The following is a 12,137-nucleotide window of genomic DNA, read 5'->3' as shown; positions in this document are numbered from 1 at the left end:
GGATATTTCATTTCTCATTAATTTTTTTTGGGTAGATTATTTATATATATAAAAAAGAAAAAAAAAAATCAAATGTACACAAGCAATGGAGGTTGGATTCTTGTTCTTGCCTGATAACAGAAAGGACCTCTGCATTAAAAGAAAAATGTTTGGGGCCCTAATTCTGTGACTCAAATATGGCTCAAATGGCCAAAATGACGTCGTTTTGGCCATTTTGATGTTGTTTTGTATTCAAAACGACGTCGTTTTGGCTATTTGAGTCACATTTGAGCCACAAAATTTGGGCTCTCTACCATTGCTGGCATTAAAAATGTGGGTTGCAAATCCATTGGTGAAAAGTCTGTCTGTTTGGATCAGCTTTCCATTGACTTTCCTTTTTTAATAAATATTTTTACAATTAACATTCATTTTTTTTAATGTTCTTTTAGTTTGTAATTTTGCTTCTTTTACAGTAAGAAAGGTCAAAAGCCAAATAAAAATGTGAATTCAAACAAGAACTTGAGCTTTGCCTTTCGTATAAAACCAACTGAAATTTGATCAAGAAGTTAAACATTTCATTGCCCAAACTAATAGAATTCTTGAATGAACCAAAAAAAATATAAACAGGACTTGAAGCAAATAATTCAGAGAACTGTTATTCAGAAGACAAATCGAACCGTGGCTAGGAGTCTCAGACCTAAATTTCCCAAAATTGGTTGAAGCAGGTTTCTCCCACAACCCCCAAAAAATTAGGAAAGAAGAAAAAAAACAAAAAAAACTAAAACCCTAAACTAAACATTTGGTAATTCAACTGTACATCCAACAACCTTCAGTTTCTTGTGTACCTCCCGGTGTTGTCGCTTCCTGAATCCATTAGAATTGTTAGCCGTTTTGCTGTCTTCGAAAACTCACTGCAACAAAAAAAGGTGGTCAATAATCCGCACGGTATATTGGTGTTGCATAATTGCTGTTAAATTTCTGCACAACATTTACCTGAAGGGTTCATCTCCGGTGTGTTTGATGGTGCCAGCAGCATCCCGATAGAGCACGTTGACGTTGCTCAACGTCTCTGATCCAACTACGCTGAACATGTTGGCGAGCTTCATGTATAACTCTTCATATGACCCGAGAGCTGAGAGGTCAAGGGTCCGACCCACATCCCCTGATTCCATGTATACCTTACAGTGACCGGTCTCAAACCCAAACTCAGGTTTTTGGTTATCTTTGTACCAGAGTGGCGATCCATCATCTGATGATGAGTTCTCCATTGGACCGCTCTGGAGAACTGCTGATCCTGAGCCATCTGAGAAATTTTGTGTCTTCTCTGTATCTCCAGAGCAGCTCTGAGAAATCTGCTGTTCTGTGAGAATGGGCTGACCAAACAGCAAGAACATAGGCGTTGGTTTTTCATTATCTTTCTTTGAACTTTGGGTAGAACTTGCCATCGTGAGCAAGCACGATATGCTCTTGTTGTTAGTGGGAACTCTGGGTGGTTGAGCAGCAGCATGATCGAGCTGTGGCAACGTATGGGGAAACAGACTCGAATGAAGTGATAATCCAAAGTGAGCATGCCTGGCTCCCTGTATGCCTGCAGGAACATTGTGGTCGGATACACAACACAGGGGGCTGGTGAGCCCGAGGGGGTCGCTGGAAAATGATGGCATTGGAAATTGCCCAATATAGGGGAAATCCGAGGGGTGTGGAACACGCAACTTCTTTCTTGGTGGAGAAAACGGGGAGAAATGGATGGCGGGCATGTTTGAAACCAATTCAACCAACCATGGGTTAACTCGCTTTACGTTCTGAAGCAATTCCGGCTCGTCCCATGATACCTGCAAAATGTTTTTTCAGGCAAGAAGATTTAGAACCAAATAACTAATTGATGTAGCATATACTCCAGGCAATAGTACTCAAAACAACTATTTCTGTTACGAGCATACATGAAACCGTATGTTCTTTGTTCGCTTTTAGTGGTTGGTTGAAGTGGGTACAGTCAAACATCAACGGGAAAGGGAAGGAACCAAAATAGTACATGGAAAATGATGTGAAACATATGAAAACCATCACATCTAAATTTCAAGCTACAATTTTAAAATGGTAGACAATCCAAAATATAAATAAAAGAAAAGCGTTCAAAATTAAACTCAATAGGCAGATTAATTTTTCTGTTGTCTACAAGCAATTAGACTTCTTATGATCGTAAACTAGTTGCACAGATCAAGATAAACTTACTACAAGAAGTACCATGTTTCAACTAGTTTGAGCAAAAATGCTGAATTCAAAACAATGACAATAGGCCATCGAAAAATAAAATATAAAGCAACAAAAACAAAATAGGAAGCTCGTAAATCACCTGCAGAAGGCGCCATGGAGAATTAGGCCAGCGGATGGGGTCATCGACTTGAACAGAAGATATGGTTCCCATGAACCAACTTATGCGTGATGAATCCTCTGTTTCAAAAGCCATTTTAAATCTCATTCCGGCACACCATTGAACTCTCATTGCAGCCCTCACAGCCACGGCCTTGACGCAAAACTCCGGGGCACTAGCTCTAGGATAGTAAACAACCTCAAAAGTCTGTCCATTAGCAGCCAAGGTTGCTGCTTCAGCAACACATTCAGCCCTAACTCTTCCCTTCACGCTCAGATTCCCATTAGAATTAACACTACATCCATTTCCATTTCGCGTAAATTTATTCTCATCTTCTCTCGAGAAAGATGAATACACGCCTAACGGTGTATTCCATCCAGATCGTGACTCAGGTCCACCACCAATACCATTCTTCGCCCTTCGAATTCCAACACAAAGATCCCCATTGTCCGCTCTCAAGAAAACAATCGAATCCCCAGCAACAAGCTTCTTTTGATTCACGAAATTGCTCCATCCCGTCGTCAGAAGATGGCGCCGCGGAGTCCCTCTATAAATATGCCTAAATTTCCACACCTCTCCATGAACATCCTTTACAAAGATGGTTTGAACCGGGGGTTCAGCTGAATAATCCAACCGAGGAAAGATAGTCTCTGCACAGTAGCGGGGAACAGAGAACCCCCCACCGTTATTCGCATCAGACTGTGTCAAAGTCTTTGCAAATGATGCGGGTTTCTCTTGACTCTCACTTGTGTCAATTCTCATGAACCCATTATCATCATCATCATCATCAAAATCACAACTATTGTTTATCAATGGAATTAATCTTATTTTCGCATAAACCTCATCGGTGTCAGTGTCAGCCAAAAACTTGATACCCGAAACTCTGCAGAGTATGAGAGAGGGAATTCGTGGAAAATTCCCAAAATCAGCTTTCCCATGGGCATGTTCAGAGTGGCCCTGAGGGAAATAGAAGACTTTCGAGTTCACCGGTGGCATTTGCACCATCCCACCGGCACAGGCATGCCATAATTGAGAATCCAAACACTTTTCCATTTCATTCATTGGTTTGTTCACTGAGTTCATTACAGTTATCATCGAAATCTAAGCCAATCAAGCATATAAAAATCCCTCTCTTTTCTTGTTAAATTCAGTAAAATGCTGTCACCATAAAAAGACAACAGAAATGTTAGCCAAATAATGAAGAAAAAAACAAAAGGACATGTTTGGTTGGGGAGAAAAATGTACGAATTGAATTTTTGAATCCTGAAATTTCATCATCTAAGGCCCATTACCGATGAAACATGAAACACACTATCTTGTATATTTGGCTAATGGGCACCTGTTAGCATGACCTTATCTTTGTTTTCTCGGTAAACAAACAGAATGTATAAAGCACAAAAATAGAGAAGAGAGAGAAAAATCGATGGTCTTTGTTTTATCAGTAAACAAACAGAATATAAAAAGCCCAAAAAAATAGGGGAAGAGAGAAAGATCAACAGTATACCTCAGTAGCAAAGCTGAAGAAGAGATCAAAAATCAACCAAACACACACATATAAGTCTCCGTAATGATGTATAATCAAAAACCCAGAAGCAGAAACTCCATTAAATCCCAAATCGATCAACCAAAACTGAATCTTTCTTCCTGATTCTATAAATTTTCAGTCAAGTTTGATGTATTGAAGAGAGAGAAGGAAGGAGTTGATGCTAGTATGGTAAAAATGGTTCATCGGTAAAGGGATTATAAAGAGAGAAACAGAGTGAGTGAGACAATAACACTCTGTTTGATGCAAACACAGAGTCGCTGAAGCTTCGTTGCCGACCAGACGGTTGGGAGAGATTTTGACAGAAAATTCCAAAGAAAATTTGTTTGGAAGAGAGAGATTTTGGGAAGAGAATAGTGGGTGTGGGATGGTTTTTGTATTGAAAGCTTCCAAACACAACACAACAGCCCCAAAATAATAGTATTTAATATTTCAGGTGCCGTGAGATCTCTCTTTCTCTATCTTGTTGGCTCTATTTTTTTGTGTTATTTTTCATTCTTTTATCTTCCATTATTATAATTTTAATTTTCTCTTTGGACTTTCAGATCTGAATCTCTCCCCATTTGTAGCACTCACCACCCTACTCTACACTAGGGCGCGTGTTGCCTCCCACCATTCTCACCAAAAAAAAATCAAATTGGTTATCATTTTTCAAAAATACTTTTCAAAAAATTTTATTTTTTTATTCTTTGTATTTTTTTATTGAATTTTTTTAATATTTTGAGCAATTTTTTTTAATTTTTAAACATACCTAACATACATATTCCTAAAAAGTAAAAAAAAATTGAAAAACACCTTTTAAAAATTCACTAAATACTAAAAATACAAAAAAATACGAGAATTCAGTACATTTTTTTTTATATTTTTATGTATTTATTAATTTTTAAAAATATTTTTTTACAAATTTTTTACTTTTTAGATACATCTAAGGAAGGTGCATCTAAAAAAGTAAAAAAAATGTTTAAAATTTAAAAAATATTCACTAAAAACAAAAAAAAAATATAAAAATCAAAAACTTAGTTTTCAAAAAACTTAATTCAAAAAACTCAAACCAAACACAACTATTTTTTTTTAATAATCTAGTTAGATTCTGATTGGTTCATGAATTTGGAAATGAAAAGAAAAAAATGTATATAAAATGTAAATGAAATATAATTCACACACTATTTTCATTTATTTTTTTAAAATCTCTCTCCAAATCTATAAACCAAATAAATATAACCTTAAAGAAAAGGAAAATGAAAAAAAAACATTAAGTGTAACGATGATACTAATAAAAAGTTGTAAATAATTTAAGTGGACAAACATTGTTTTCCATTATTTCAACATTATTGCGATTCCTACATTGAAGTAAGATTCTTCATTAAAAAGTCATACTACTTTGTAATATTACTATTACATTCAGTATTTACTCGTGAAAATGAATGAGCACCTCCCCACATGGGGTTTGAATTTACAACATTCACTCTTCAGAATTAGAGATCATACTACTGTGACATAAATTCATGGATAAAACCATCCCACTTCAAGCTGTAATTGTTTGATATAATTTTTTTAAAGAATATTAGGGACCAATAATTTAGAATCCACAATTCACTCACAATAACATAATAAGGCAATTGAGTTTTATATAGTTAGATGAAAATAATCATTAAACTGTACATTTTAATATAAAAAATAAAAATAAAAATCAATCTTTTTCATCTTTATTAGTAACAAAATTACTTACGAAAAGAAAAACAAATATTATGTTAATTACAATCTTAAAAGAATTTAATGTGTAGTTATGTTAAATTTTATGAGGCACAATATATTTTCTTTAAATTTTAATAACAACATGTGTAATTCAACTTTTTCGAATTTAAAATTTTTTAAAAACTTAAAAAAGCAACTATTTACATTTTAAAATGATAACAACAATTTAACAAAAAAAAATTGACCATATAGAAAGTGTTTTCACGCGATATGAGGGAGAGTGGAAATGATTTCCTCAAAGTCATAAAGAAATCCCTTCATAAACTATCAATTACATAAGCAAAGAATTTATAAAACATTATAATAAAAGTTAATAATCATATTCGATATTAATTAAATAGAGTAATACTATAAACTCATTTTTATCAATCTAAGAATTATCAAAAAAATTTGCCTTATAATTTAAATTTATTTTACATCTAAATCTTATATTACACAATTTTAATCTCTATCATATAACTATTCACTCAAACAAAACTTTTGAGTAGAATTTTCAATTAAATATTATTGAACATTTTTTTTTAAAAAAATTGGGTCGTTTTATCGTGAATTATCACAATAAGTGGAGTTTTGAAAAATTAATAAAAAATTAATTTTTTAATTTTTTTAATTTATTTTATTTTGAAAATAAAAAATATAAGACGTAATATAACTTAAAATGAAGAAAAAAATTAAAAGCTGACTTCTTTTTCTTTTTCTTTTCTTTTTTCTTTTCAAAAACTCCTAAATCGCGAGTCCAATGCACGCAAAGTTTCAAAATGCTCTGCAATCAAAGCAATAGTTAACCACAAGACATTTAACCATGGTAAGAGTCATGCTTCATGTCTGAGATCCAACATTTTAGCTAACTACAGTTCATTAAAGAATGGTTAACGTGAGGAGTCTGATTAACCAAGGTCAACTCTTTACTCAGTGGTTGTTGGGATGCGTTGCCGATTTTTTGGTCGGAGGTCCAGTTTTAATCGCAGTAATTACAGGGAGCGAGGAAATGGTGGCAAAAGCAAAATAATTTGACCTTTTGAGTAATCCTGTTTACACCACCATTTTAATTCATTACAATTTTAAATTTTTATTTTTATTTTTAATTACAATCTAATCTTTATTTAAAATGATCAAAACAAACTCAAAATTATAATTCTAATTTCTCAATCCATCCATCATTTATCATCATATCCACCAACCACCACTATTATCTTTGCTATCGGTAACACTATTCATTATTGTCGGTGCCACTCTCAACTCCCTTTCTACCCCACCCCTAACTTCCTTCCTACCTCACTCTTACTCCCGCTCCTCCTCCTCCTCCTCCTCTTCCTCCTCTTCTTCTTCTTCTTCTTCTTCTTCTTCTTCTTCTTCTTCTTCTCTAACACCCAATTACTTTATCTCTCTCTCTCTCACTCAAGAATTTGGGAATGGGATTTAGGGTTTGAAAAGCGGAAGTAAACAAGATAAGTGCAAACTTGGTATTATGATAAATGTAAAGGGAGAGAGAGGGAGAGAGAGAGAGAGAGAGATAAAATTGATTGTGGTGTAATGAGAAACTAGGTATAATGAGACAAAATTGTTGTGTAAGTAGAATTACCCTTGACCTTTTGCCTTTGGAATGACAAATTTACCCTCCTAGGATTAGAGAATGAATTAAGTAAACTTTTGGTTAGTTATTTAAAAAAAATGTTTAAAATCCCAATTCGGCTTATAATGATATTGCATGTTAGATGTTAATTTTTAATTTGTTACAAACTTAAGTAAGGCCGAATTCTCTTCTCATGTTATTGTGGATAAATTTAAGAATTTATATTGTTAATTTTTAGCATTTTTTAGCATTTAAGCTTAGGGTTACAAACAAAGTGAGTTGAGTTTTTAAGTATTTGAGGTTGGCTCACTAAGGATTAGTCAAGTTTAAAATATCAAGCTCGAGCTCAGCTCGTATTGAGAAACTTGAGCTCATTTCAAGTCAACTCGATTATATAAATGTTAATACAAAAGAGAAAGAAAAAAATAAATTTAAGTTAATTCGCATATTAAGCGAAAGAAATAACAAAATTATGATCTTAATACAAAAGAATGTTCATATAAATAATAAATTTCATCAATTAAATATGCAAATTTACACAAATGCTAAAACATTTTTAGGAAATAAATAAAAATATATATGATATTATTAAAAAAAATTATTAGTTCACATTCATTTTATTCATAAGCTTTATCGAGTCAAGTTTGGATTTACTCGAAATTGACTCAATTACTAAACGAGCCCAAAAATTAGACTTGAACTCGTTCATTAAGGTTGTATTTAGATTATATAATTGGATATAAATTTAAAAAAGAAAAAGTTAAAAGATTAATCTACCAATCAAATTCAAGTGAGTTTATCTGTTTGCGAATTTATTATTTTAGTTAGTTTTTTTGCAAAAAAATGTGCAAAAAAATAGAGAAATAATGTGACAACTTATGAATACTTTTTTTTTTTACTTTTTGGCTAAAAACTATACTCCCCAAACGGCCAAACAGTTCTTTAAGAGGGACATTATATTAGTCTCTAATATTTGGGTGATTAAAGCAAGAAAGTGATTTTGGATTAGAGAGAGAATAGGAAAGAAGAAGACAAAGACATTAAGGTTTGTAACAAAGTAAACTTGACAATAATATGAGATGCATAAAAGCGCCAAATTGTTCGGCAATTTGATTATGACTTAGTCGAACAATTTTCACATTCTCTCAAATTTTGAGCTAATATAAAGGAAGGGACAGTGAGACAACAAGAATGATCAACAATTTTCCTTTTGATAAACCACTTACACTGATAAATTATACCAAGTTGGAATTTTTTATTTGACAAATAACTTAGGTCTTGTATGGAATTTGGTTTTTTAGTTTTTTTTTTTAAATTAATCTATTTGTAAAGTTGTAATGATTAGTGCTTTTTTTTTTTTTTTTTTTGTAAATAAGAAAAGATGATATGATATTTTTTAAATTTTTTTGACATTTTTAATCACAATGTAGATCCCAAACTAGGCCATAATTGAGTTAAAAGTTCATTATTAATTTTGTTTCATATGGCAGTTTTAGGCCTAGTTTGAAAAGAGAATTGGATTTAAAATAACTCATTAAAAAATAGATTAGGTTAAAATAGTTAATAAGATAAAATATCACATTTAATTCATAATCATTTTACTTTTTCTCTAACAACCATTCAATCAACTACAAAAAAAAAAAAAAAATCAACTCTCCGAACACAACTTTTTTAGTCAAACTAAAATAGTCAAAAATTTAAATAACCAATTAAAATAGTCAACTTTCCAAACAAAGTCTTAATTAGATTTTAGTGGTATTACAAATTCACTAAAACCCAACAGAAGCAACAACAATAGTTTGTAACACTTGAGAGAATCCAATCACATCTATTTTTTTGGTATATATTAGAGCGTTTCTAGCTCTTACTCAAATGTTTTATCAAATTTAAATTTGATAAAACATACTTATTTTTTCTATTTCAACAATGGCATCAAACCCATATCAAATAAAACTAAGGTGAGATTTTTTATCAAATCAAGGGAGCATCTAACCTTTTACTAAATTTCGCAGGTGACCGTTGATGGACAACCAGTTGGTCAATCGGGTGGATGACCGGCAGGACAACCGGGTGGATGACCGACTTGAGGAAGTGTTGCTGAAAATCTCTATGCTTGATGACTAGCCAAATATGATGAAACAATTGGAACGCAATATATCAGATTAAATTTTTACTCAAATTTAATGAAAATTTGAGTAAACATGAGAGATACTCTTAGAAGAAAATTTGAGTAAACGTGAGAGATAATCTTAGAAGAAAATTACATATACAACTCTTTTAAGTCCTGTTTGGTTACAATTCTTTTAGCAACTTTTTGGCTATTTAAGTTTTTTTTGTAATTAAAAAAAAAAAGTTAAATTCTTTGGCTATGACTTTTTTTGGCCAACAAATGTGAAAGGAACAACTTTTTAAACAAGATTTATCTTTTATTTAACAATTGTTAAAAAAATTATATATTTTTAAAACCTGTTTATTCTAGTAAATTTTTTTTATTTTTCAAGTACTTTCAATCTAAAATTTTAAAAAATGTAAAAATCTATATAAAAAATGAGTAAGGACAAGAAAAAACAATTTACCTAAAATTTATCCATAACAAAATAGCTGTTTTTGTTTTTTGTTTTTTATAGTATTTGTCAAATGTATTAGCTCTTTTGGAAATACTTTTATCCTGAAAAAAGCAATAAAAAATGAAAAAGCTTTTAAAAAAAATAATTTTCAAATCCAATCTTAAAGTGTAGAAGAACCTGAAACTTTACTATTATTGTTATGTTTTTTGAACCATATAAGTACACAAACCTTATTATTAGGCAATCGCACAATCAACGTGCCACTTTGGAAAAAGGTGATAATATTTCTTAAATTGGGAGAAAAACAATTCATGCAAGGACTCGGTTTTATTGTGTAAACGAAACATAACTTGTGAAGAGAATGACATATATAAATTTATTTTTTACACTTAATGATATATAAGTGAGATGATTGATCGATAATTAAAAAATATATGAAAGAAAAAACTGCTTAAATATTTTAATAGATTATCATGTCATTGAGTTTGAAAAATAGGCCTAATTTATGAGCAAAAATATAGTAATGCCCTTAGATAGTGTTTAGTTCAATGGAATGAAACGGAATAGAATGATCATTCTATCATAATATTCATTCCAATGTTTGGTTGACTAACAAATTTGTGACAAAATACATTACAAATAGAATCATCATTCACCTTTCTAAGGAAATAGACATTCTATATGAAAGCGTAAATAATGATCATTTCATTTCATTCTCACTCATCCCGTGAACAAAATGAAGCCTTAGTTTAAAGCAATGGAATCCACAACTTTTGATGAGATGAGTAACTTCACATACTTTGTTAATGCATGAACAAAACGATTTTCTCATGGTAGAAGGTAGTCAAACTCGTAACCTCCTAATAAAATGTAAAAGGTTTCGCCAGCTGTAGTCTTGTTAGTTATATTTTTTTTATATACTACAATATATAAGAATTTTAGAAATTAAATATTTTGATCTCTAAAAGTAAAAATTTTGATACAAAAGACATTTATGAATCAATTTCCATCGTCATATGGGTAGTCGCTAAAAAGTCATCCAGAAAAGTTAAAAATAAGGCTTTTAACGACAAAATTTTGAAAATGTCACTAATAAATAAAATTTTAAGAACAAAATAATTTGGTCTCAAAATGATTTATTATTTGAGATAAATAATTTGGCCCCAAAAGGATAATAATTCATCACTAATGTCAAATTTTTGTTGTTAAAAATATAATAACGACACTTTTTATAACAAAATTATTTGGTCCCTAAGAAATAATTTTATCCTTAAATTTGAGTCTCTAAAACCTTAATTTTTTTGTAGTGATAATTGTTCAAAAAAGTTAAATAAAGCCTAACAAAAAGAATTAAGACAAATCACAGACCATAAAAAAAAACAGTTAAACAAATCAAAATTTTAAAACTCTCTTACAAGTCATCTAATTTAATATGGGGAACCAAAAAAAAAAATCAAATTTTAACTTTAAAACTATCATAAGCGATGGGTTATTATCATGCTAGAGAAAATGTATGTTCAAAACCCATGATTATAACTACCTTCAACAACCTTATTTGTGACTGTAGGTACCTCATGACCCAGCTCGAAGTATTGGAGATTAATCATGTCTACAGAGAAGCTAACGCATGTGCTGACCTTTTAGCTAATGAAGGCAGCAAGGGAAATGCTGGTTTAGTTTTTTATAATTCCAGTTTTGCAAAACAATTGCTTGATGATGCTATGGGCACCTCTTACCCTAGATGTTTGTAGGAACCTAATTAATCTATATCTTACTCTTCGTTTACAAATGAATTTAAAAAATAAAAAATAAAAGAAATACCTTCAATCTTGGTGCTACACACATCTTAAACTGGCTATAAATTAATTGGTGACTTCACATCAATGGCCTCGTTTGGTGTAGCTGTTAAAACAGCTTATAGATTATAGCTTAACAAATTGTAGATTATGACTTTAATCAGAAGTTGTTAATCTGTTTAGTGTAGCTGTTAGATTATAGATTTAAGTTGCTGAGTAATATTTGTTAAATAAGCTATGAAATAACTTTTTCAATTATTTTTTATTTTTTGTTATTTACTACATGTCTATATTTCTCATAAAAAATAATAATAATAATCTATAGTCCGTTTGGGTCTTTTTCTATTTTAAAAAAAATAAAAAATAAAAAAATCTAAGAGTATAATCATAAATTAATATGTCCATAGTAGAAGCTGATAATCAGAAGTAAGGGGTGAGCAGCTTCTCAGAATCAGCTTTTTTGAGTTAAAATAAGCTGTTAAAATCAGAAGTTGTTTGAAATAAGTTTAACCAAACAGTCCAAAATAACTTTTTCAAAACTAAAAACTATAAG

At 31.1% G+C, this 12,137-nt stretch overlaps 1 protein-coding gene across 1 annotated transcript; it reads right to left on the bottom strand.

Annotated features, from left to right (window-relative positions):
• Positions 1-532: 532 nt before the first annotated feature.
• LOC114308158 (auxin response factor 18) lies at positions 533-4,408 on the bottom strand. The gene is made up of 4 exons (XM_028253680.2): positions 3,855-4,408; positions 2,333-3,508; positions 973-1,811; positions 533-890 (listed from the first exon to the last, which is right to left on the bottom strand). Exons 2-4 carry the CDS (start codon positions 3,443-3,445, stop codon positions 809-811), a joined length of 2,034 nt encoding a protein of 677 aa, XP_028109481.1. The 5' UTR covers positions 3,446-3,508; positions 3,855-4,408; the 3' UTR covers positions 533-808.
• Between the last annotated feature and the right edge of the window lie 7,729 nt (positions 4,409-12,137).

The sequence above is a fragment of the Camellia sinensis genome, chromosome 1 (assembly GCF_055761805.1).
Source record: "Camellia sinensis isolate YWXY chromosome 1, ASM5576180v1, whole genome shotgun sequence".
Lineage (NCBI taxonomy): Eukaryota > Viridiplantae > Streptophyta > Magnoliopsida > Ericales > Theaceae > Camellia > Camellia sinensis.
Note: the sequence above shows the minus strand (reverse complement) of the source record. Positions and strands in the feature narration are given on the sequence as shown.

Bases quoted from the DNA above. Each gene is read 5' to 3' on its own strand.
- LOC114308158 (XM_028253680.2), bottom strand. From the start codon at position 3,445: ATGATAACTGTAATGAACTCAGTGAACAAACCAATGAATGAAATGGAA. The intron at 1,812-2,332 runs GTGATTTACGAG...AACATTTTGCAG, and splicing joins CTCCATGGCGCCTTCTGCAG to GTATCATGGGACGAGCCGGA. The intron at 891-972 runs GTAAATGTTGTG...TTTTTGTTGCAG, and splicing joins ACCGGAGATGAACCCTTCAG to TGAGTTTTCGAAGACAGCAA.